General features: G+C 45.9%; 1 protein-coding gene across 1 annotated transcript in view; it reads left to right on the forward strand.

Moving 5' to 3' along the window:
- Positions 1–826: 826 nt before the first annotated feature.
- Positions 827–27884, forward strand: part of LOC126101261 (cytochrome P450 6l1-like) — a 90489-nt gene continuing 63431 nt past the window's right edge. The window contains exons 1-2 of the mRNA XM_049911948.1: positions 827–1215; positions 23863–24148. Coding sequence (XP_049767905.1) covers positions 827–1215; positions 23863–24148 — 675 coding nt within the window. The remainder of the gene's footprint in view (positions 1216–23862; positions 24149–27884) is intronic.

A 27884-nucleotide genomic window follows, 5' to 3' on the forward strand; every position in this document is an offset into this window, starting at 1 on the left:
TCACTGCATGTAAATAAAGCAACTCTATGCGATATTTTTTCTCTGGTAACCCCACTGTGAAGCTAGTTTGGACCCACAACTATTGCTTTACCCTTGAAAACTTGTAAAAACGCTGTAGGGTTACATTAAAATTTACAAACCTTTTAAAATATAACTTTTACAAAAAACGAATAAGCTGGATTTAATATTAATACACAAAGTTATCAATTAACATATTGCTGTTATAACCAGGTACGTGCTGCTACCAGCTCTTACGTCTACTTGTGTCATAAATTGTATTTGTAATAATTTAAGCAATAATCCATTTACAGAAACGCAATCAGTTACGTTTCGAAAATTGTTGACTTTTCTACTGTTGGTGCATCTCTGATGTTCTCAGTTACAATGCTTATATTATCAACAAATACATGTATGTTTGCATTACTAATGTACCATGGGTATTACAAATGTCGTAGTAAAAGTAATATTGGACCCATTATTGAACCCTGTGGCGTACCCCTAGAATTTTTTCCTCTCCATCAGAAGATGATTACCTATCGAAACTGATTTAACTACTTAACATAACACTCTGCATTATGTTAGTTAATTATGAAGTTGTTACTTGTCATCAATACCTGTAAAATTTACGTTTCTCTGTAATATTATTTCGAAGAATGGTCAGAAATCTAATATTTAATCGAACCCAGATAATATATTATATGTTGTATATTATTATATGTCGCTTAGTTACAATGATAATCTTTGACATAAAAATTATTTGACGACTCCTCAAATTCGAAAGATATTCATTAGTCTCATGTCTGTTACACAGGGAGAAGTGAGAAGAATGGCTGTTGTGACGTGGTACTGGATGGTGGCAGCTCTCGTGGTGCTAGTGGGGCTGCTCTGCCGGTACATGATGCGGAACTTCAACTTTTGGAAGGAGCGAGGGGTGCCCTATATGAGGCCGTGGCCATTCGTCGGCAATATGGGCACTGTGGTGGCTTGCAAAGAACACCTTGCAGACGTAGTCTTCCGGTGTTATCGACTGGCAGGAGATGTGCCCTTCAAAGGCATGTTCGCCTTTGACCAACCTTTCTTGATGGTCAAGGACCCAGAACTCGTGGGTCGTATCTTCGTTGCAGACTTCGGCACGTTCCACACTCGCAATTTCGAGGTCAACAGTGAGACTGATTCAATTTTCGCCAATTCGATTTTCGGTGCAAAGGGTCGAAAGTAAGTGTTGTTAGTACGCTATATCTGTACTATGTTAGTGTAACTCTACTACTATTTTAGCGCAATGAGTAATAGACTAATTGTTTCCTTCGTATCATACACTTTGTTGTTGTTGTTGTCTCCAGTCCAAAGACAGCTTTCATGCAGCTCTGCCTGCTAGTCTATCGTGCACGAGCCTCATCATTTCTGCGTCACTGCTTTTATCTACATCCATTCGAATCTGTTTACTGTATTCCAGTCTTAATATCCGTCTACAACCCCCTCCCCCGTCACCACTTCCCTCCAATACTAATCTGACAATTCCTTGATGCCTGAAAATGTGTCCTATCAATCAGTCATGGAAGTTTTCCACCTCAACTGTTTTTGACAAGCGTTCATTTTGTTGTCAGATGAGGCAATAAAGTGAATATTTGTCAACATGTCGACGCTGGAAAACTTCAGAATGTCTTTAAACCCCAGATTTTGTTTGCATTCCTCCAGGTCTTGTGTGTGGAAAATTCAGTCTGCTGTTTGATCATTTGTGTGAAAAACACATCCGGAAAGTTAACTAGAACCTTACGACATAAATTGCAACATTTGTTGTTATAGAGTTTTCGTTTACCCATTATTACAGTCATCTGCAGTGGCAAACATACGAAGAACCGAAAAATGCCATGTGAAGGATGTAGAAATTATTTAATGACTTTTTGCTCATTCTTTGTAACAGTGGATAGCTATTTCTGGACTATTATTTTTAGCGTTCTGTCTGAAGATGATTTGTGAATATATCTTTCCACTAAGCAATATCTCCCGGTTCTTTCTTCGTCACCTATTGTTGCTTTCTTTTTCTCGAACTGTTAGTAACAGGATTTTTTTCAGGTGGTCTACAGGTTCATATCACACACACACACACACACACACACACACACACAGAAGCTGAGCATCATTTGCAGTCAGATTAGTTCTCTCGTCTCTCGGCGATCAATCAACCGTCGTTAATAATGTTCGCGGGTAGCCACTAGCAACTTTACACACTGTTGCGGAAATTAGAAAAAAAAAAGAAAAAAGAAACAGTGTTGGATCCTCTGAAAAGGAGCACCAGTGTCCCTAGCGAACCACACAGAGGCGATACTACCAAATCGCCCGTATTGTGTGTGGAGCCAGAGTCAGAATTAGCCACATCTACCCTCTGTCGAGCCCGGACTCCCACATGTTCTCAGTGACTTCTCTATGGGAGTCGTCACACTCACATTGCAATACTCCTTTTGGCGATATTTCTCTCAACGTGTTTGTATCCACATCCACATCCACACCCACACCCATACTCGGCAAACTACTGTGAAATGCGTAGCAGACAGCAGTTCCCACGGTTGCAGTTATTATAGCTACATCCTGTTCCATTCACTTCGTTGGCGGGAGAAGAATGCCTAAACGTCTCTGTTCACTTTATTAGATCTTGTTTCCGTGGTCTCTATGGGAACGAAACGAGGGGGCTGTGGTATATTCCTATATCCATCACTTAATGTTGGTCCCTGAAACTCTGTAAGCAGATTTTCCCGGGTTAATTTGCGTCTACCTTCAAGCTTTTATCAGTTGAGTTTTCTTAGCATTTCTGTGATGCGCTCTTAGTTGTCTCTGTAAAACATCGTCTGTTACTTCTGATTCAAGTCTCACACACACGAGCAATACTCTAGGATGAGTCACAAAAGTTTTTTGTGCGCAATTTCCTCTGCAAACCGATAGCATTTCCCTAGTATTCTAGCAATAAAGCGAATTCTTCCACCTGCTTTACCTAAAATCGAGTCTACGTGATAGTTCCATTTCGAATCTCTCTAAACTGATACATTCTGCTATATGTATGACTTTATCGATTCCAGTTGTGATTCACTGATAATGTAGTTACAGTGACAGTCACGTTTTTTTCGTTCGGTAATGTGCACAATTTTACATTTATGAACGTTTAAACTAAGACTACAATCTTTGCACCGCTTTGAAATCTGACCACAATCTGACAGAACATTTGTGCAGCTTTTCCCAAGCTATTTTTTTATACATAATTTCATAATCTGCGAAATGTCAGAGGTTACTATTAATATTGCCGCAAGATCATTAATGCACAACATAGAAAGGAAAGGTCCCAACACACAGCCTTGCGGCACGCCTGAAGTTACTTCATCTGGCGATGACTACTGTGGGATAGCATGCTGCGTCCCCTGTACTAAAAAAATACTCATCCAGTCACAAATTTCGCCTGATATCGCATTCGATTGTACTTTCTATAATAAGAGTAGGTACTTTACCGACTCAAATGCTTTTCGGAAGGCAAGAAATACTGCATCTACCTGACTGCTTTGAACGATGGTTTTGTGGATGTCATGTGAGAAAATCGCTAGTTGAGTTTCATATAATCGATGTTTTCGGAATCCATGTTGTCTGGCATGGAGGAGGTCATTCTGACCGAGATACCGCATTATGTTTGAGCTCATAATATGCTCTAAGATTTTATAGCCAGTGGATGTCAAGAATATTTTATGGTAGTTTATGTATCACTTCTGTTCACCCTCCTTGTAGACGGATGTGCCATGTACTTTCCTTCAGCCACTGGATACGATTTTCTATTCAATGTATACTATGATTAATAGCTAACTCGGACGCAAATTGCATGTACACTCCTGGAAATTGAAATAAGAACACCGTGAATTCATTGTCCCAGGAAGGGGAAACTTTATTGACACATTCCTGGGGTCAGATACATCACATGATCACACTGACAGAACCACAGGCACATAGACACAGGCAACAGAGCATGCACAATGTCGGCACTAGTACAGTGTATATCCACCTTTCGCAGCAATGCAGGCTGCTATTCTCCCATGGAGACGATCGTAGAGATGCTGGATGTAGTCCTGTGGAACGGCTTGCCATGCCATTTCCACCTGGCGCCTCAGTTGGACCAGCGTTCGTGCTGGACGTGCAGACCGCGTGAGACGACGCTTCATCCAGTCCCAAACATGCTCAATGGGGGACAGATCCGGAGATCTTGCTGGCCAGGGTAGTTGACTTACACCTTCTAGAGCACGTTGGGTGGCACGGGATACATGCGGACGTGCATTGTCCTGTTGGAACAGCAAGTTCCCTTGTCGGTCTAGGAATGGTAGAACGATGGGTTTGATGACGGTTTGGATGTACCGTGCACTATTCAGTGTCCCCTCGACGATCACCAGTGGTGTACGGCCAGTGTAGGAGATCGCTCCCCACACCATGATGCCGGGTGTTGGCCCTGTGTGCCTCGGTCGTATGCAGTCCTGATTGTGGCGCTCACCTGCACGGCGCCAAACACGCATACGACCATCATTGGCACCAAGGCAGAAGCGACTCTCATCGCTGAAGACGACACGTCTCCATTCGTCCCTCCATTCACGCCTGTCGCGACACCACTGGAGGCGGGCTGCACGATGTTGGGGCGTGAGCGGAAGACGGCCTAACGGTGTGCGGGACCGTAGCCCAGCTTCATGGAGACGGTTGCGAATGGTCCTCGCCGATACCCCAGAAGCAACAGTGTCCCTAATTTGCTGGGAAGTGGCGGGGCGGTCCCCTACGGCACTGCGTAGGATCCTACGGTCTTGGCGTGCATCCGTGCGTCGCTGCGGTCCGGTCCCAGGTCGACGGGCACGTGCACCTTCCGCCGACCACTGGCGACAACATCGATGTACTGTGGAGACCTCACGCCCCACGTGTTGAGCAATTCGGCGGTACGTCCACCCGGCCTCCCGCATGCCCACTATACGCCCTCGCTCAAAGTCCGTCAACTGCACATACGGTTCACGTCCACGCTGTCGCGGCATGCTACCAGTGTTAAAGACTGCGATGGAGCTCCGTATGCCACGGCAAACTGGCTGACACTGACGGCGGCGGTGCACAAATGCTGCGCAGCTAGCGCCATTCGACGGCCAACACCGCGGTTCCTGGTGTGTCCGCTGTGCCGTGCGTGTGATCATTGCTTGTACAGCCCTCTCGCAGTGTCCGGAGCAAGTATGGTGGGCCTGACACACCGGTGTCAATGTGTTCTTTTTTCCATTTCCAGGAGTGTAGAATGTGACACATTCGAACAGGGTGAGGAACGGATGTTGTTTACATTTCTCATCTATGCTTGTGTCATGAGTGAGGTAGGACAGTAAAGGCCATTTAAATATGATTGTCGTTTGATCTTACCAAAGGCTTGCATACTTCTGCCTCGTTATTACATCAGAGTGCCTCTCAGCTGGTGATATCTGACTATTCTAGAACCAGATGAACGACACTACGTTAAGAAAAAGCTAATACTGCAATCCATTGTTTCTTAGTTTCTCAGGCTAACAAGGAAGGGTTTTAATAGTAGAACTACATAACTACGTCCATAAATCTAAGCTGGTGCTCCATCTTACAATCACCTTCTCACTCCAATTTAGTTTCTGCGATAAGTACCTTTGGCTATCTGAGGCCTCAAGTATTTAAATTGGTCAACACTTCTTAGAGCCTATATTTACATTACAATCTGTTATTGTATTATTTGACTCTTCTATATTGTAACTAACTTTTTTCTCGTGGCTTTACCTATGTATGCGTTGGACAATAGTCACGGGATACATCGTAATATCGTGTTTGACCTCCTTTTGCACGGCATAGTGCAGAAACTCGACGTAGCAAGGACCCAACAAGTCATTTCTGCAGAAATATAGAGCCATGGTGCCTCTATGATGTCCATAATTGCCAAAGTGTTGCCAGTGTAGGATTTTGTGCTCGAACTGACCTCTCGATTATATCCCATAAACGTTCCATGAGATTCATGTCAGTTGATCCGGATGGCCAAATCATTCGCTCGAACGGTCCAGAATATTCTGCGAACAACTGCGGGCTGATGACATGGCGCGTTGTCATCCATAAAGAGTTCCATTTTTGTTTGGGAGCATGAAGTCCACGAATGGCTGCAAACGGTCTCCAAGTAGCCCAAAATACCAGAGGTTGAAAATGCCGCTTCGGTTGTAAATTTACTTTATCATGTCGACCGGTTTCAGGCTCTCATAAGCCAATCCTCAGGTGTCGCAACTGTGCTGTGGCCCCCGAGAGCATAGGTAGCACACCGCACCTAGCACACGTCAACCGTGGTGCTCGGGGGCCACTGCACAGTTGAGACACCTGAGCATGGGCTTATGAGAGCCCGAAACTGGTCGTGGTAATAAAGGAAATTTACAACTGAAGTGGTATTTTCAACCTCTGGTATAATGCTCAGTTGCGGATGTTGTTTGTAGCTCAAAATAACCATTTCCAGTCAATGATAGGTTCAAATGTTTTTTATTCCAGTCTTTGATCACAATATGAATTCTTTAAACGATGACCGATTTCAGTCCGTAATGACCATCCTCAAATCTTTTTTACACCATGTCCTAAAGTGATAAGGCCATAATGGCATCGTCGAAACATATAAATATAATCAGCATAGAATCGTCATATAGATCTAAAATAAGGTGTAGAATAGGCCGCATTGTCCACACAGTCGTTATTGCAACTTAATAACGACTGTGTGGACGATGCGGCCTATTCTACACCTTATACCAACTGAAATCGGCTCTCATCTGGCTAGGCCACGGTTTTCCAGTTGCCTAGCGACTAACTGATATGATCACGAACGCAGGAGAGGGTCTGCAGGAGATTTTACTCTGTTAGCAAAGGCACCCGCGTCGGTCGTCTGCGGCCAGAGACAACTAACGCCAAATTTCGTCGAACTATCATAACGCATACGTTTGTCGTACGTCCCACAATGATGTCTGCAGTTATATCACGCAGTATTCCTTGTGTGTCAGGTCTGACAAGTCTACGAAAACGCCACTGCTCTCGGTTGGTAAGTGAAGGCTGTCTGCCACTCTGGTGTTCGTGGTGAGAAGTAATATCTGAAATTTGGTATTCTCGGCAAACTCTTGACACTGTGGACCTCGGAATATTGAATTCCCTGATTTCCGAAACGGAATTTCGCATGCGTCCAGCTCTATCTACCATTTCGCTTTCAACGTCTGTCACTTCCCGTTGGGCGGCGAAAATCGTGTCAGAAAGTTTTTCACAAGTAACACTTGGATAAAAAATGACATCTCTGCCAATGCACTGCCCTTTTATTCCTTGTGGATGTGATACAACCTATGTCTGTGTATGTGCATATAGCTATCCCATGACTTTGTCACATCAGCGTATATTGAACACACTTGCTGCTCCCTCCGTCTGTCCACCCCATCTCCCCACCTCTGTCTATCTCCTTCTGTCCACTCTCTGGCTCTTGATCTACTCCTCCCCACCTCTCTTTTCATCTCATCCTCTCACTCTTCCTGCCTCATTCATCTCCCACTCCTCCCGTTTTTCTATCCATTTTCACTTCTCCTCGCTCTGTCCATCCTCTCCATGCACCTCAACCTGTCCCCAGCCATGCTCATTGGTACATGGATCCCTGCAATGAAATTAATAAAGTAGGCCGATACTAGCCCCAGAAGAGGACAATCTACAAATCAGGGCTCAAAAATAATTTATTTGTCCATGACATATAGGGCACAGTGCAAAGCATGTCGATACTACTTCAATACAATGTGCCTGTCATGCAAAGCAGTCTGCATGTTGGAGTCCAGAAAAAAGTTTCCTCCCCATGATATGTAGGTTTCACAGTAAAACAAGTTGATATGGCAGGCAAATACCGTTTCCACACAACGCTCCTGTCAAGCAGGGCAGCTTGTATACCTGGAGATGAAGAAAAACGTTATTGCCCATATCTCCGCTCCTATTTGAGCTAGGAGATTATAAACCCCACAGTGCTGATACTCATGAGGACTGATGTTTTTGTGCCAAATTTGACTGAAATCGAAGGAGAGGTTTGGGAACAGAGCCCAGACATATACACATATACTCTGCATTGTACCCTCAAAGACAAAAACAAAACACGAGACATATGAATTATCCGAAAGTGACGGGAATCTGTAGACGTAATGTACATGTACAGAAGAGCAAGTGATTAAAACTTCTGAATAACTGGATGATTTATTCATGAGAGAGAGAGTCACAAATTGAGGAAGTCAATAACTTGTTGGTCCACCTCTGGCTCTTATGCTAGCAGTTATGCAGCTAGACACTGAATGACAGTGGCTGGATTCCTCCTAAGAGACGTTGTACCACATTCTGTTCAATTGGTGCATTGGATCATCAAAATTCTGAGCTGGTCGTAGGGCTCTGCCTATAATGCTCCAAACGCTCTTAATTGTGGAAAAATCTGGCGACCTTGCTGGATCTCTCCCCAATTGAGTATGTTTGGAGCGTTATGACAGAGCCCTACGACCTGTTCCTGATTTTGACGATATAACGCGCCAGTTGGACAGTTTGACACAAAGTCCCCCAGGAGAGCGTCCAACAACTCAGGCAGTGCAAGCCAAATAACTGCTTGCATATATTTACTTCCTCAATTTCCGTTCCATTCGCATAATTCCTTCGTGCTATATATAACAGATTAATTTTCAGTTGTCTAAATTAATTCCACGTAAAATTTGATTCTGCTCACATCTAACTGTTAACTATGTTCTACGAGTTTTATTCTTGCCTTTTAAGGAGCAAGAGACGTTAGTCCAGATAACGGGCTGGATGACTTTCCCTACGAATTCAAAATCTGTTGTGCTTTCTGAGGCAACACTTTTCAGTTAAGCTCGCCGGACAAATTATCAGTCACTGACAGGAGAGATCACGCTAAATCGGTGCAATACAGCCTCTGGCTTCATAGTAGCTTCAGTTCGGCGAAGAATAGAGTACAAATATTTATTTAGTTATATCCAGTTAAGACCACTCATTGATTATTATACACACATCAAGAAACGTTTTTCATCGCCTCGGTTCCGAGAGTTCCGGAACCTGTACAGAAGATTAGAACAGAGATCAACATAAACATCATTTTCGCCCTTTTTATTGCTCATGAAAAAAACACATTGCATGTTCTACCACCATACAGCCAGACCTTCAGAAGTGGTGGTCCAGATTTCTCTACACACTGGTAACTCTAATACCCAGCCGCATGTCCTCTTGCACTGATGCATGCCCGTATTTGTCGTGGCATACTATTCACAAGTTCATCAAGGCACTGTTGGTCCAAATTGTCCCGCTCCTCAACGGAAATTCGGCGCAGATCCCTCAGAGTGGTCGGTGGGTCACGTCGTCCATAAACAGTCCCAGGCGTGTTCAAAAGGGTTCATGTCTGGAAAACATGCTGGCCACTCCAGTCGAGCGATGACGTTATCCTGAAGGAAGTCATTCACAAGATGTGTACGATGGGGGCGCAAATTGTCGTCAGTGAAGACGAATACCTCGCCAATATGCTGCCCATATGGTTGCACTATCGCTCGGAGGATGGCATTCACATATCGTACAGCCGTTACGGCACCTTCCATGACCACCAACGGCGTACGTAGGCCCCACATAATGCCACCACAAAACAGCAGGGAACCTCCACCTTCCTGCACTCGCTGGACGGTGTGTCTAAGGCGTTCAGCCTGATCGGGTTGTCTCCAAATACGTCTCCGACAATTGTCTGGTTGAAGGCATATGCGACACTCATCGCTGAAGAGAACGTGCTACCAGTCCTGAGCGGCCCATTCGGCATGTTGTTGGGCCCATCTGTACCGCGCTGCATGGTGTCGTGGTTGCAAAGATGGACGTCGGGAGTAAAGCTGCGCATCATGCAGCCTATTGTGCACAGTTTGAGTCGGAACACGATGTCCTGTGTCTGTACGAAAAGCATTATTCAACATGGTGGCGTTGCTGTCAGGGTTCCTACGAGCCATAATCCGTAGGTAGCGGTCATCCACTGCAGTAGTAGCCCTTAAGCGAACTGAGCGAGGCATGTCATCGATAGTTCCTGTCTCTCTGTATCTCCTCCATGTCCGGACAACATCACTTTGGTTCTCTCCGAGACGCTTGGACACTTCCCTTGTTGAGAGCCCTTCCTGGGTTAAAGTAACAATGTGGACGCAATCGGACCGCGGTATTGACCGTATTAGCATGGTTCAACTACAGGCAACACGAGCCGTGTACCTCCTTCCTGGTGGAATGACTGGAACTGATCGGTTGTCGGACCCCCTCCGTCTAATAGGCGCTGCTCGTGAATGATTGTTTACATCTTTGGGCGGGTTTAGTGACATCTCTGAACAGTGAAAGGGACTGTGTCTGTGATGCAATATCCACAGTCAACGTCTGTCTTCAGGAGTTCTGGGAACTGAGGTGATAAAAAATCTGTTTTGATGTGTGTATTTCGTAGTGCTACAAGGCCTGTGTTGCAGAGACATTGATTGCTGCGTTGCACTTGCCGTTATAAATATATATTTTGAATAGGATTAATGTCGGGTGACGCAGCACTCCACTCTAGGTTCTGTAGGATGCTAAAATGTTCGTCAAACCAAGAAAATTTGTGTATGGCCGTGTGAAGACGACTGTTGTCTTCTTGAGAGACGGGAGTGTCGACATCAGACTCACTTACGAAGATGTAGAAGACAGAACATCACTTGGTCTCTTAGCAACGTTTTCTCGTAAAATGGTTAAGATTGATCTGCATTCGCTGACAGCAGCTGTTCGTAGCTGATTTGAAACAGACCATTACTGGCTAGGCGTGGCACTTTTTTCTGGTTTCTTTTGGAGTGGATTCATTTAGGACAACTGTTCATACGCTGCGTTACATGGCGAGTGCTATCTCATTCCTTGTAGACGTGTTGGAAAGTTCACGCTGATACACAATCAATCATTCCCGTTGTGGTCAAGTGCACCTCCAAACACTACAGTTCGTTTCACCCCTTCTGTCACATCTACACGCCGACCCATCTTTTGCACTGAAACCATACAACCGTTTGCCACATACAGACTACTTCACTGCCATGCCGTACCAATTCTATTCCATTTATAGCGCTCCAAATCTAGTAGAGTGCTCTTTTAAAGGCGTGACTAATATTTTGACCGCTGAGCTGTACTACCCACCTAGATTGAACAGAAAGGGTGTAACAGTTAAAATCCTAATCACGCTTGTGTTTCTTCGCATGCACTCTGTTTTGTAACAGCACAGATTTATGTTACTTTTTGTCCCATTAGAAATTAGGTATTTCGAAGCTAATTCCATACGAGAATATTCCTGTCTTTCATCCATTTCAGCTACGTAATACTTCTTACCACACAAAATTTAATCATATATCTTTCTTGACGGTTGTATTTATTTAGAGATATTCTCTTCATACCAGCTGCCTTTCCGACACTACTCCGCTTCCTAAGATCCAACTCATCTTCTGGTACTGACTGGTTCTTACGTTCACGTGTATATGGGTCATGGCTATTCCCAGGCAGGAGTATAATGTAATAGTCTTGTCCTGTCACCTATTCCCACGATTTCTGCTGGTTCTACAGAATAATTACAGCAGCACATTATAATCACAAAATACTGTTCGTAGGATGAGTCATATTTCTCAGCCCTTTCTCTGGGAATTCATACAGCAGATTCAATGCCTGTAGTCGGCACCAGTATTCTCCTTTCGCTTTTTCTCATTTATGGCTTCGTATACTTCACTAATCAGTGTACCTCAACATTATATCCTCACCTACCACATATTCCACTTTCATTTGAATCTATCGTGGCCTTTCTTTGTGTATATCTCATAACTGAAGAGTTCCTTTTTTGTTTTTTTAGTCCGTGGAAGTATCGTTCCAGGCAAAGGAATGCTTCGTAATCGTATCATTCTTGACCTTTGCCCTTAGATATCATCTTCCGTTTCGGTCGTTCTCCATTTTTTCACTTTGTATTACAGTAATTCTCTTATCTTCTCCTAGGAATTTTTTATTCGTTGTACAGTCTCTTGTATTGTATTCCGCAATTTTAGATTTTCTTAGTTAGTTCCATTTACCTACATGTACTGCGTGTATTCAAGGTCTTAATACCACTTTATCCCACTTTCCAACATTTTTGTTGAGTATGTGTACTCAGGCTTACTGTTTTTGTGGTAATCGTAAAAAAATTATCAAAAGAATTTGGTAAACGTGTAGCTGTCAACTTACAGTTCTGCTGTATCCAAACTTGTAATGGATGGACGCATATGCTCCAGTCTAAAAATAACTCTGCTTCGGAAATGTTGTTACACAATAGTAAAATCATATTGATACCAGCAAATATCGTCTGTAATCTGATTTGAATATACCCTGAACTATGTATCAATAGTCATTAAGTCATGTTGTTGGAATTAACAGGTAGGCGTCATTCGTCTGTCGTTTCTTTTTCGCAGTCTGCATACATTTCACAATTCACTGCTTATTTTATTGCCATACGGAACTATTTAAGTTCGCTATACTATTTATCTTTCGGTTTTTTCTTACGTTACATGTCATGTGTCAAAGTGTGCATAGTGATGACAACGATGTAGAGATATATTGGGAATACCCATCTATAGCAATGTTGTTGTTGTCTTCGGTAAGAAAACTTTGATGAAGCTAATATATTTTGTCCAACATTCATCATCTCTGAGTAACTCCTTACAACCACATTCATTTGAACCTGCCTCCTATAATCAAACCTCGGTCTCCCCCTAAAATTCATCCATCCCCCCTCCCCTCACACACACGTTTTAATCTGTTACACACATGGACGATTCCTTGGTGGTTGGTTCAAATGGCTCTGAGCACTATGGGACTTAACTTCTGAGGTCATCAGTCCCCTAGAACTTAGAACTACTTAAACCTAACTAACCTAAGGACATCACACACATCCATGCCCGAGGCAGGATTCGAACCTGCGACCTTAAAGGTCGCGCGGTTCCAGAGTGTAGCGCCTAGAACCGCTCGGCCACTTTGGCCGGCGATTCCTTGGTGGCTCAGGATGTTCTATCAACCGATAGCTTCTGTTAGTCAAGCTAGCCCCAGTTCTATTCGCTACCTCATCTTTAGTTATTAGATTAACCCATCTAATCTACAGCATTATTCTCTACCTCCGCATTTAAAATAGATATATTCCCTTGTTGTATGAACTGCTTTTCATCCACGTTTCACTTACGTACAACTCTACACTCCACACAAAAACCGACAAAAAGACACCCTACTACTACAATTTATGTTCTACGTTCTTCTTCAGAAACGCTTCTTGCTGTTGCCAGCTTGTATTTTATATCCTCTCTAACTAGACCACCGTCTGTTACTTTGCTGCCCAAGTACTAAAACTCATAGCTTAATTGTAGTGTCTCATTTCCTAGTCTGATTCCCTCGGCATCGCATAATTTTATTCTACTGAAGTCCATTACCCTTCGTTTGCTTTTGTTGGTATTCATTTTGTAACCTCCTTTCATGACACCATCCATTCCATTCAACTGCTCTGGCATATGTCGTCTCTGACGGAATGGCTGTGTCATCAGTCAGCCTTAAAGATTTAATTTCTTTTCCCTGAAGTTGGATTTCCTTTACAAATTTGGTCTTTGCTTCCTTTAGTGCTTAATCAATGTACAGATTGAAAAACATGAGAAAGAGGCTATACCCCTGCGTCACTCGCTTCTCAACCACTGCTTCGTTTCCAAGTCCCTGGACTATTACAATTGGAGTTTGATTTTTGTAAAATTTTTCCACTCGTACAACAGCAGTCTGATTTTTGGAAAAGTTGTAAATAACCTTTCACTGCCTCCATTTTATCTCAGCAGAATTACAAAGACAGTATTCTAGTCAACAATGTCAAAAGCTTTATCTAAATCTGCAAATACTGTAAATGTAGGAATGCCTTTCTCTAACCTGCCTTCTCTCCTCCCCCAGGCTGGCTTCAGACAGTTTTTCTTTTCTTCTGCAAATAATTCGAGTCAGTATTTTGCAACCACGACTTTTTCAACTGAAGGTTGCGCAGTATTCGCACGTAATAGCACCTGAGTTCTTTGGAATGGGAATTATAACATTTTGCAGAATATCTATATTCAGATTAAGATATTTTTCTGTCAGAACATCAATGTTATCGACACTCTTCCCCGACACATCGGGTTTTTATATATCTATATAAAGGTGTTCGCAAATTCGTGTTATAAACTTCTAGGTCTCGTGGAGGGGAGTGAGAATAGGAATCTATGTTCGGAAACGTACCGTTTACCTTCCATGGCTGTTCCAGTTCAAATGTTTACCTCATTCGCTTCTATTTGAGTAACTGAATTCGGCTTGACGCAGTACAATTATTAGGTAACAATTCGAGACAAAAAATAATGAAAGATTACGTGTTTATATTATTCGAAAACAAAAAAGAACCCAGCACATCTCCGAATCGCTCGCCAGAAGTGAAGTACTGGAACAGCATGCTGAAACATTTCTTAGACTTTCAGTGGCACAGCTTCCAAGAACAGGTCCAATACGTTCGGTAGGAAGATATAGTTTGCAGGACCAATTAGCTTGAATTGAAGGAGGTATGGCCCAATCACATTACCATTTAGAATACTTGTCCACACGTTACTAATAAACCGGTGCTGAAATCCCTGAACACCCGTGGCACGATGGTCTTCGTTTACCCAGAAATGGCTGTTTCGCGAATTCAGAACACAGTCCCTATTGAACTTATATTCATCCGTGAACAGAACTCGACGTGGACACAAGGGTGTGTTGATGCAGCAGTGCAGGAAATGCTTGCAGCAGGCAACACGTTGTGGAAAATGGGCTGGCCCTTAGCGTGTACTCTTTGTAACTGGTACGGATGTAATTTTTGCTCCCGTGTAACGTCCCATAGCATGTTGTCGAGTATTCGTTGAGCGGTTCTCTTCAACGTGATGACGCACATACTCAAATCTGGGCGTGCATCGTTGTCGTGGAGCACCACAGTCCTGCCTTGGGGTTGTTTGGGGGAGGAGACCAGACAGCGAGGTCATCGGTCTCATCGGATTAGGGAAGGACGGGGAAGGAAGTCGGCCGTGCCCTTCCAAAGGAATCATCCTGGCATTTGCCTGGAGTGATTTAGGGAAATCACGGAAGACCTAAATCAGAATGGCCGGACGCGGGATTGAACCGTCGTCCTCCCGAATACGAGTCCAGAGTGCTAGCGACTACGCCACCTCGCTCAGTCAGTCCTGCCTTCTCACGGTGAATGCACCTGTTTCTCGGAGCGGCTGCATAACTTGGGCAAAAAGTTTGGGCGATGGCGTGCTACGTTGCGGAAACCGCTCTTCCGTTACCCCGATCTTCGCCATACACAAGGAGCATGTGTGTGCGTGTGTGTTCCGAAAGCGGGGATCGAAATATCTTTACTGAATCGGAGACCCACAGGCATTCAATAGGTCTCGCAACACGGCAGACATTAAAATCTGACGTAATATATGTCATCCTGTGCCGGCCGGTGTGGCCGAGCGGTTCTAGGCGCTTCAGTCCGGAACCGTACGACTGCTGCCGTCGCAGGTTCTAATCCTGCCACGGGCATGGATGTGTGTGATGTTCTTAGGTCAGTTAGGTTTAAGTAGTTCTACGTTCTAGGGGACTGATGACCTCAAATGTTAAGTCCCATAGTGCTCAGAGCCATTTGAACCATTGTCATCCTGTCTATCCAGTTGGATACCAGGACAAGCAATTCTGAGACTTTCCCGTTTCCCTCAGCATCTGAACTGAAACCGTCGTAGAACGGATAGGTACGTTTCTGGACATGGCTTCCTATTCAAAATATTATGTACTCCGTCTCCTCTACAAATTCTACAATCCTGTAGCGGAAATTTCTGAACACCCTGTATACTTTTACTGAGTACTATATGTAAGTAATCGATGTGTTTTAGCTAACCGCTCAAAGGAACTGTGCAGTTAATAAAGAAGATTGGAAGCACTGTTATATTCATAAAACGCTCAATAAATACCAGTGATCCTTTGCCGCAAGAGCCAAAAAGCAGAGGAGTGTTAGAAGAAAAAACCTAGAAAACAGTACCGGACGTGAGTTCATGTTTCAACCTCACATTGCACATGACATAATAATTTTTGGTTTAGTCATATTCTGTTAGCGGCGTTCTCGTTTCTAGGACTGAATCTTTGCCCACGCTACTAAGTAGTTGGAAAGAAATGACGAATTTATCACAGACTTAGAGCGGTGGATAAGATAATGGTTAAGAAAAACATAATTCACTGTTTCTTTTTCCTTCACAATGACTTTTTCTCTTCCAATGTTTTCTTTCTTACTTAGAGGAAAGTGTTATACTTTCCAGAACCTGTTATACTTCGTTAGTTAATTAGTTCCATCTTTCCTGAATAACTGTCCAGATTTACGACAAAATGGTGCACAACGAGATTTCTGTCGAAATAATGTAGAATGAGTCAGCTTACAGGCTCCTTGCTCATATTTTGTGTGTATTGTTACATGCAGACAGTTAACTGATACCTTATTAACAAGTGACTTCAATTTAATAATAATAATTAATCATTATTTTCACAATAAAAGTAAAGCTCTTTGTTCCCTAGACTTAACATTCTACTAGTTATAATGAAAAATGCATCTGCACAATTGAATGAGTTGTCCAGAAGACCTGATTTCTAGTAAAACTTACTGTTACCTTTACTACGTATCAGACAAATTATGTTTTTTGGCAACTGATTATTGTGGCAACAAAGTGAAGTCATTCATAATCCACTGACTTGACCGGTATATTAGTTGCAGAACATTAAGAGATTTTTCTAATTTTTTCTAGTCTTCAAATTCATTGTTAAAATAGGTAACTGGTGTTTCTGCGAATGTTATCTTAATTGTTAACGGGGCTCATTGGAACATTCACTTCAGATTAGTAATTTGGGAAATGGGGGGGGGGGAGGAGGGAGGAGGGATCTTGGGAGGAACAATCACTCACTAACCTCATTACTCCAGGTGAAGTGATAATGTAATAGTCTGCCATGGGGAATTACAGGTTCCCCGGGGATATTCTTTATATTTTATCTCAATGTTCTCGTTTCTTTTTTTTTCAGGTGGAAAGTAATGCGGTATAAACTGGTGCCAGCTTTCAGTTCTGGTAAAATGAAAAAAATGTTTCCTCTTGTCGATGACGTCGGGAAAGATCTAGTTCAAAATATCCAGAAAGCTGTGAGAGAAGGTACGAACTGTTTCTTTATTTACGCCCACTTCTGTGTCCAGGCAAACCTTTCATAGGATAATTCGTGTGTTCACTGTTCTGTTTCTTACTGTAGCGTTACTCAGGCTATTTAATCTGACTATTGAAACGTATTTATTTTCGGTAAATAATGCATGGTCTGATTGCCCACCGAAGTTTAATCGCGAAAGTACTTCATTAACTTATCGAAACAGTCGATCGTAACCTAAAGAGGTGTGGCAGTTAAAAAATACTGTTTCGTCTTCACGACTTAGGTGTCGACGTGATGTTAAACTATTTTCCTTCGTTCGTCATTCCTTATATACGTAATGATTCGGCTGAAGCTTTTAGCGCCAATTATTCCGAAACGACACTTGTAATTTACGTGACATCTGGCAAATCGTTACATACATAGACTGGCATAATTAACCTCCACAGTGATTACAAGGGCTCTGGGAATTATGTTTAATTTAATAACCCGTTAATTGTGTACATAGCACGAGGGTTCTTTTTACTTCGACACATGCCGAATGTGTTATTAATGAAAATAGTTTTTTATGATTCTCGTGGAATTATGTGACGGGAAATCAATATTAAATTGCACAAGCTACAGATAGTTTTCCTTCCACCCCCACCCCCAACCTCCCCCGGATAAGATCGACCTTCTAGAATAGTATCAGTTCCTACAACAAGCATGTAAGTCTTTCTAAAATATGTATACAAAATGACTATGAGTTCAACTACACTATGTCTTGCACGCAACCTCTGCTGCAAAAGGTTACCATTTGAGACGAGCCATCCGCACTTGAACTGATCTGGCGTTTTATGTTATCTGATATGTAGCAGTATGCGCTTACAAATATCGTCCATTGTCTGTACCGCTGGAGAAAAAAGATACTGCTGTCAGGTTTGGAAAACAAGCTGGCAATTTAAAGGCTCCCGCAGCTAAATCCAGCTCTGAGAAAACGTTTGTTCACCATGTACAACGATTTGCTCCACCTGCTGCAAAGACAGCATACAGGTACCACATGTTCATTTGTAATAACATCTCCTCTGATTTTGGCGGAATATACACTCCTGGAAATGGAAAAAAGAACACATTGACACCGATGTGTCAGACCCACCATACTTGCTCCGGACACTGCGAGAGGGCTGTACAAGCAATGATCACACGCACGGCACAGCGGACACACCAGGAACCGCGGTGTTGGCCGTCGAATGGCGCTAGCTGCGCAGCATTTGTGCACCGCCGCCGTCAGTGTCAGCCAGTTTGCCGTGGCATACGGAGCTCCATCGCAGTCTTTAACACTGGTAGCATGCCGCGACAGCCTGGACGTGAACCGTATGTGCAGTTGACGGACTTTGAGCGAGGGCGTATAGTGGGCATGCGGGAGGCCGGGTGGACGTACCGCAGAATTGCTCAACACGTGGGGCGTGAGGTCTCCACAGTACATCGATGTTGTCGCCAGTGGTCGGCGGAAGGTGCACGTGCCCGTCGACCTGGGACCGGACCGCAGCGACGCACGGATGCACGCCAAGACCGTAGGATCCTACGCAGTGCCGTAGGGGACCGCACCGCCACTTCCCAGCAAATTAGGGACACTGTTGCTCCTGGGGTATCGGCGAGGACCATTCGCAACCGTCTCCATGAAGCTGGGCTACGGTCCCGCACACCGTTAGGCCGTCTTCCGCTCACGCCCCAACATCGTGCAGCCCGCCTCCAGTGGTGTCGCGACAGGCGTGAATGGAGGGACGAATGGAGACGTGTCGTCTTCAGCGATGAGAGTCGCTTCTGCCTTGGTGCCAATGATGGTCGTATGAGTGTTTGGCGCCGTGCAGGTGAGCGCCACAATCAGGACTGCATACGACCGAGGCACACAGGGCCAACACCCGGTATCATGGTGTGGGGAGCGATCTCCTACACTGGCCGAACACCACTGGTGATCGTCGAGGGTACACTGAATAGTGCACGGTACATCCAAACCGTCATCGAACCCATCGTTCTACCATTCCTAGACCGGCAAGGGAACTTGCTGTTCCAACAGGACAATGCACGTCCGCATATATCCCGTGCCACCCAACGTGCTCTAGAAGGTGTAAGTCAACTACCCTGGCCAGCAAGATCTCCGGATCTGTCCCCCATTGAGCATGTTTGGGACTGGATGAAGCGTCGTCTCACGCGGTCTGCACGTCCAGCACGAACGCTGGTCCAACCGAGGCGCCAGGTGGAAATGGCATGGCAAGCCGTTCCACAGGACTACATCCAGCATCTCTACGATCGTCTCCATGGGAGAATAGCAGCCTGCATTGCTGCGAAAGGTGGATATACACTGTACTAGTGCCGACATTGTGCATGCTCTGTTGCCTGTGTCTATGTGCCTGTGGTTCTGTCAGTGTGATCATGTGATGTATCTGACCCCAGGAATGTGTCAATAAAGTTTCCCCTTCCTGGGACAATGAATTCAAGGTGTTCTTATTTCAATTTCCAGGAGTGTATTATGCTAGGAAATCGATATACTAACTAACTGTAACTAACTAACTAACTCTTCCCGAACAGGCAATGAGGGCCCAATGTTACTGACCGGCTGCTGTGTCATCCTCAGACCATAGGCGTCACTAGACGCGGATATGGTGGGGCACGTGGTCAGCACACCGCTCTCCAGGCCGTATGTCAGTTTCCGAGACTGGAGCCGCTACTCAGTTTGCCTCACAAGGGCTGAGTGCACCCCGCTTGCCAACAGCGCTCGGCAGACCGGATGGTCACCCATCCAAGTGCTAGCCCAGCCCGACAGCGCTGAACTTCGGTGATCTGACGGGCACCGGTGTTACCAGTGCGGCAAGGCCGTTGGTGAAATTGATATACACTGACAGAAAAAAAAACATTGCAACAGCAAGAAAGAGTTGTGCGATATGAAAGGAAGTTTGTAGGCTTGATTCTACATCTAAAAGATGACGTCTATTCAGACTTCGCACCAAGCACATAAAAATGACGCTAGCAGCACCACTATGAGAATACAAATAAGGTTTCCTTTAAATACTCGCAGCAACGGTCGTGAGCGTTAATTACCTTTAAGATTGGACGTGGTGAGTTGATGTTAGACAAGAATGCCTTTAAGACGACAAAGATGTCGTTATCAACACCTCACTGACTTTGAAAGAGGTCGCGTAATAGAGCAACGAGAAGCTCTGCGATACTGCAGGAAGACTTGGCACGAATGTTGCCACTGTGATTGCGGTCGGCGATGGTCACGGGAATGTACGGTCTCAAAAAGACCGGTTTCCGGACGGCCACGTGACACTACACAGAGGGAAGACCATCGTGTTCGGCGTATGGCTCTGACGCAACGTATTGCCTCCGCAGCAGCAATTTGAGGAGCAGTTGGCACTACAGTAACACAAAAACCTGTTGTAAATCGGTTATTTCAATAACAACTTCGTGCCAGACGTCCTGTAGTGTGCAGTTCACTGGCACCAAACCACCGCCATTTGCGACTCCATTGGTGTCAAGCGAGAGCACATTGGTGGACAGGATATAAGTGTGTTGTGTTTTGCGATGAAAGCTTCTACTTCTGTGCCAGTGATAGCCGTGTTTTGATTAGGAGGAGGTCATTTGAGGGCCTGCATGCTAGAAACACTGGATCTACCCCTGGAGTTATCGTCTGCGGGTGCGCGCTCGTATGGCAGTAGGAGCGCTCTCGTGATTGTCCCACCCATACTGACTGCATATTTATACGTCAGTCTGGTGATTTGTCCTGCTGTGCTGTCATTCGTGAACAGTATTCCAGGAGGTTCATCTGGTATGAGACGTTCCCAGGGAGTCCACTGGGGGCCGAACCGCACAATAACCATGGGTTCAGTGTGGGGCGGCGGTGAGGTGGGTGGACTGCTGTGGCCTGTTGTGGGGTTGTGTACAACTGAGAGCTACGGCGGTACGAAGCCTCTCCGTCGTTTCTAAGTCCCCAGTTTAATACACAATACACAACTGCTAGTGTTCATATCGTCTCTCATTCAGTAGTATAAGTGCAAATGTTAAAAGTAATACATAATTCAGTTGAACTGCTTGTAGTGTGTAGAGTTTGTGTAATACAAAAGAGATTTCTGTCTCGCTGCAGTCGCCTCATTACTATAGTGAAATGGGCGTGGCTGTTTTACTTATATACCATAAGTAAGATTTTTTCATATAGAAATAATCTTGAGCAACGGCTTGCAAGTGTGTTAAGTTAGAATCCATCTCTGAGACTTCCCAACACACTTAACAGTCGCTCTCCCATCCCGGAAACACCTTCCCACTCCAGTATCTACAGTGCTTGACTGGATGGGCTCCATTCATGCCGAATGGCAATTACTCACATGTGAAAGTTTTCACGGTCGTATTAGCACAGAAATGTTAGACTATCTGATCAAAAGTATCCGGACACCTATTAGTGGATATTAATATAGGGGTGTGTCCACCTATCGACTTCGTGATGGCTTCGCTGGACAATTCCGGCCGGGACTGTGGGCAGCAGTGTCAACTTCAGGAAAGTTATTGTCTTCAAAACTTGCCTTACAAATGTTGCTTTGTCAGGTTGCGTGTCCAGCTGATAAACTCATCGCCTCCGAAATGTTCCTCCACTCTGCACGCTACACAGTGATGTAAAATGTGTTCACATCCTTCCCCATTTAGAGTTTAAGCCCAAATGGGGGTCAAACCCCAACGTCATATCCTAACACCACATCCTCTGTGCTTCACTGTTGGCGCTGCACATGATGGAAAGTAACGTTCTGCAGGTATTCGCCAAAGCCAAAACCTACCATTGGACTGCCAAAGTCTGTATCATCATTCGTCAGTCCAAATCACTCGTTCCCATTAATCCACTCTCCATCTGTGCCACTCTTTCCACCACCGCAAGCATCGCTCCGCATGATCTACAAAAACGTGTGGTTCATGAGGATCTGCTCGAGCACTTTACTCCATTGTTTCTAAATCTCTGTGCACAGTTATTCTACTAACTGCACATTTGATACTTAAGGGCGATTCCTTCACTTGATTTTATTCGATTTTCTGCGGCCACCTTTCATGAAGCTTGACGCTCCATGTCCATCACTACATGAGGTCAGTCTGGTGTTGGTTTAGCTGTGGTTGTTCCTTCGCGTTTTCACGTAACAATCACATCACCATCAGTCAAATTGGGCAGTTTTAGAAGAGTTGAAATGTCCATGATGGATCTCTTCGCCAGGTGGCAAAGAATAACTAGTACACGATGAGTCGCTGAGCTCTCTTGACCGACTCATCGTGCCGTTACTGCTTCTCTACTGACAACACGCTCGCTCGCTGTGAAACACTGGCGACATATGCCAGGTGTAGAGGCAGTGTAAGCATCGGACCTGCTGTTTCTGCGCTGACCTATGGTGTTGGCAATGGGACCTATCGTGACGAGCTGTCCTCATTGAGCGTCCCTGGCTACAGAAACGCTCTTTGTATCGTCATCGGAACTACGGACTCCCGCAGTAGGTCGGGCCAACGTGTTGTCGGCCTGTGGTGGACCTGTTGGCCAGCCCACGAATTAGACGGCTGTCAGTGTTATGCGCTGTTGTAGAACACCCTGGCGATGTGCCGGAAGCGATCCCGCAGGAAAGACACTCCTGCTTCCTCGTGGAGCAGCCTCGAGGGGTAGCGAGGCGGCTTGTGGAGCGCAAGTCGCAGCGCGCTATTCTGGACGCGTTGGAGCGTCGCAATGTGCGTCGCTGCTGCATTGCCCCACACCACGGCCGCATATTCCAGAACTGGCCGTACCAAGGCCAGGTACATGGAGAGGCCGTGGCGTGGAGGTAGTGTAGACGAGGAGTTGAGCAGCGGGCACAGCGCTCGTAGTCTCCCCACTGCTCGCCCTCTGACGTCGCGGACGTGGGGCCGCCACGTCAGGTGCCTGTCCAGTGTGACCCCGAGGTATTTGCCGGTCCGCAACCATGGGATGGGGCCCCCCTTGATCGTTACCGGCGGCAGATCCGGAGGTAGCCTCTTCCTGCTGAAGACGACAGCCTGGCTCTTCGCAGCGTTGTACTTTAGGCGCCACTTCGTGGACCAGGCGCACAGGACGTCACATCCGAGCTGGAGGGGGCGGCCGCATTCATGCATCGGGTGAACAACGCAGTGTCGTCAGCATAAAGCGCTAACTCCACGCGTGCCACCCGCGGTGCGTCGGCGGTGTACAGGGAGTACAGCAGGGGGCCGAGAACTGAGCCCTGCGGCACTCCCGCTCGAATCTGCCGGTCGGTGGAGGTGCCACCATCTGCTCGGATGTGGAATGTGCGGCCCGAGAGATACGAGCGCAGTAGGACCACGTGCGACGTCGGTACCCCGTGTACAAAAAGTCTGTACACGAGGCCGTCGTGCCACACGCAGTCGAAGGACTGACAACGCGACAGTATCCACCTCCTTTTATAAAGGTGCGTCCGTCTCTCGCGACACCTAGTGGTGGATTCAGCATTGCATGGAGGTGTCCAGATACATTTGATGAGATGCAATATGTTGTTCACGTGTGAACCTAAGGACTAAAGCAAAAACCAGAGATTACAGTATGTGTAACGCGGTAACTAGACGCGGCGTGGCCGCCCCTGTTCCAGTAAGCGCCGTGGACGTGCGCCAGGTACTGACGTGCTACACGGCGGACATCGTGTGCTCCATCTTCCTTGGCGTGGAGGGCGGCTCCCTGAAGAACGAAGACTCCCCAGTATGTCGCCAGCTGCACAGATTCCTGCGGAAGGACGCTTTCGCTGGGCCGGCCTACGCCGTCTTCTTCCTCGCCCCGCAGTTGCTGAGGTTCCTGCCCTTCAAGTTCACATCCTCCGATGCGGAGAAAGGCTTGTTCGACAAGATTGTTCAGGTAAGCAGGTGGAAAAAGAAAATTCAGATAAATGCGAATAGGGTACGTACACCGACGGTTCTGAACAAACTTAATTACGTATACACATGTTAAAAAAATCTTGAACGACTAGAGATAGGACGTTCATATTCACAAGACACGTACATTAGTATGTTCTGTAAAAATGATCAAAATTTGTACCATTTCAGCCCATGTGTTCAAGATCAACATCGGTATCGTGCCGCAACACCACCTACCGGTAAAATGTATCTGCGGTTCTCGTTGTCGCTATAAACCGAAGGTAATGGATCAGTGCGATTTGATCAGGCATGCAGGATGCTTTCCAGACGTGTGCGCAAACCGTACCGCCAAATCAGTGAGTTTGAAAGAGGGCGCATTATTAGCTTGAGAAAATGTGATGCATCCACCCGGGCCGGCCGCTGTGACCGAGCGGTTCTAGGCGCTTCAGTCTGGCACCGCGCTGCTGCTACGGTCGCAGGTTCGAATTCTGCCTCGGGCATGGATGTGTGTGATGTCCTTGGGTTAGTTAGGTTTAGGTAGTTCTAAGTCTAGGGGACTGATGACCTCAGACGTTAAGTCCCATAGTGCTGAGAGCCATTTTGAACCATCCACCCGGAAAATTGCTGCTCGTGTGGGAAGGATCGGCAGTTCAACGGGTATGTGCAAAATGGTTCATGGAAGACCGTAGAACACAACGAGATGCGTCAGGTCGCACCAACCAGGCCACCACCACCACCACCACCACCACCACCACCACATGCTCCTCCTCCTCCTCTTTCTGCCCCTCCTCCCCCCTTCCCCCTCTCCACGAGAAGATCGACACTTCATCCGAATGGCACTGCAGGACATCTCTGTGACCTCCTCGACTCTGGCGCAACGGTGGAACACTTCGTACACCATCAGGGGTGACAGTCCGTCGCCGTTTATTACGGCGCCTGGGTTACGTGCGCGTCGTCCAATTCTACGCCCACCTTTGACGAGTGCGCAGAAACGTGCTAGACGGAAATGGTGAATGGAATAACGTCACACTGACAGGAATCGCATCAGATAGTATTTCGGACGAATTCAAGTTCTGTTTGTTTGAAGATGATAACCGAATTTTGGTTCGCCGCAGTATGGGGATTGGCATCACAGTGACTGCATTCGCACAAGACATACAGCGCCAACTCAAGGCCTTATGATGTTGGGTGTTATCAAATGCACTCACAAATCACAGTTGCTGCGTATACAGGGCACTATCACCAGTGTGATGTACGGGAGCGACATCCTTCGACTGGTAGCCATACCGTTTCTGCAAAACACCCCACATGATGTCATCCTTTTGCCTTGGCTCGCCACATCACCAGACCTGTCATCAATCGAAAATGTGTTTGATATGGTGAAAAGACAGCTGATGCGCTGTGACCCAATCCCACCCATCACAGATAAACTTTGGAACCAGGTGAATGCAGCATGGATGGCTATACCACAGGACGCCATTCGCGCTTACACGCATCGATGCCATCGTGCATGGAACAAGTTATCAGGGGCCATGGAGGACCCTGTGCCTGTTCGGAAAGAGGACACATGCTGAACCGTGATGACTAAAATACTTATCATTGCTGCAGAACAAACTAATGTATGTGTCCTGTTAATATGAACATCCTACCTCTAGTCCTTCAAGGTGTCCTGTTTCTTTCTTTTCTGAATTGAGTGTATATACACTCATGCTCATAAATTAAGAATAATACTGCTACATGGTGAAACAACGCTCTGGTGAGCGGTTTGCGTGTTTAAATCACCTCGGGGTATGAGCAAGCGGTGCAACTGACCTGCGGTCGTCCACATACGCAGAGGTGTGTTGGTGCATGTCAGATTACGGTGCAGCGAGTAAGTGTGCAGACGTTTTCAGACGTGCTAATGGTGACTGTGTGTTGAAAATGGCTCAAAAAACACATATTGATGAAGTTATGAGGGGTAGAATACTAGGGCGACTGGAAGCTTGTCAAACACAGCAGGTCGTAGCACAGGCCCTCCGCGTGCCACAAAGTGTGATCTCAAGATTATGGCAACGATTCCAGCAGACAGGGAACGTGTCCAGGCGCTACAGTACGGGTCGTGAAGAGTGTACACCACCACAAGAAGACCGATATCTCACCATCAGTGCCCACAGATGGCCACGGAGTACTGCAGCCACTGGAACAGTTGTCTCCAGACACACAATCCACGGACGACTGAACAGGCATGGTTTATTCGCCCAGAGACCTACAAGGTGCTTTCCACTGACCCCTGGACACAGGAGAGCCCATGAAGCCTGGTGTACAAGAACACAGTACATGGTCCTTGGAACAGTGGTCCCAGGTTATGTTCACGGACGAGTCCAGGTATAGTCCGAAAAGTGATTCTCGCCGGGTTTTCATCTGGCGTGAACCAGGAACCAGATACCAACCCCTTAATGTCCTTGAAAGGGACCTGTGTGAAGGTCGTGGTTTGATGGTGCGGCATGGGATTATGATTGGTACACGTACACCCCTGCATGTCTTTGACAGAGGAACTGTTATAGGTCAGGTTATCGGAACGTCATTTTGCACCAACATGTCCGCCTTTTCAGGGGTGTAGTGGGTTCCACCATCTTCCTGATGGATGATAACGCACGGCCCCACCGAGCTGCCATCGTGGAGGAGTACCTTGGAACAGAAGATATCAGGCGAATTGAGTAGCCTGCCTGTTCTCCAAACCTAAACCCCATCGAGCACGACTGGGATGCTCTCGGTCGACGTATGGCTGCACGTCTTCAAACTCCTACGACACTTCAGGAGCTCCGACAGGCACTAGTGCAAGAATGGGAGGCTATACGTCAGCAGCTGCTCGACCACCTGATCAAGAGTGTGCCAACCCGTCGTGCGGCCTGTGTACGTGTGCATGGTGATCATATCCCATATTGATGTCGGGTTACATGCGCAGGAAACAGTGGCGTTTTGTAGCACATGTGTTTCGTGACGGTTTTCGCAACTTATCACCAATACCAAAGACTTACAGATCTGTGTAGTGTGTGCCTACGCTATTAGCGCAAGTTTTGTGTAGTGCCACGTTTTGTGGCACCACATCCTACAATTATCCTTAATTTATGAGCATAAGTGTGGATACTTCATCCATCCCTGGAATCGAGAATTTCGACGATTTATGCCTGTCATGGATATCGATACTGGCAATATGTCAAAATATGTGCCACAAAGTGCCGAATCTTTTGACTGCATTGACGAAAAAGCTTAAATCCTTTACGCTGCAAAAAGGCCGTATTTGTACATAAGGTGACGACGGCCAACGATGCACACCAAGCACAATCTCATACGCGCTTCAGGGACAGAGTGTAAGGGGTTCATAGCCAGGTGTGGCCGCTGAGTCAGTCGCGTGCAACCGGCGGACAGTTGGGTCGGAAGTGAAGCGTGTCCGGGCGGCCGTGGTGGTTAAGACAGCCTACCGCGTAAAGCGGGATATCTGGGTACGAGTCCCGGCCGGCACAAATTTTCACCTGTCAGCAATGATACATTTCAATGCTTAAATGCGACCTTCTTCATTAAAACCTTCGGACTTAAATGACATGAATTTCAACGTGATACGTTTAACCGTTTCCGAGAAAAAGGGGTCATAACAAACAGACAGGAAGACAGACAGAAGATAACAAATGACAAAAAATGGGATGTTTCGCGTGATATAATTACAAATTAACCATTTTCGGATTTTTTCCTTTACTTAT

Source organism: Schistocerca cancellata, chromosome 9 (genome assembly GCF_023864275.1).
Source record: "Schistocerca cancellata isolate TAMUIC-IGC-003103 chromosome 9, iqSchCanc2.1, whole genome shotgun sequence".
NCBI lineage: Eukaryota > Metazoa > Arthropoda > Insecta > Orthoptera > Acrididae > Schistocerca > Schistocerca cancellata.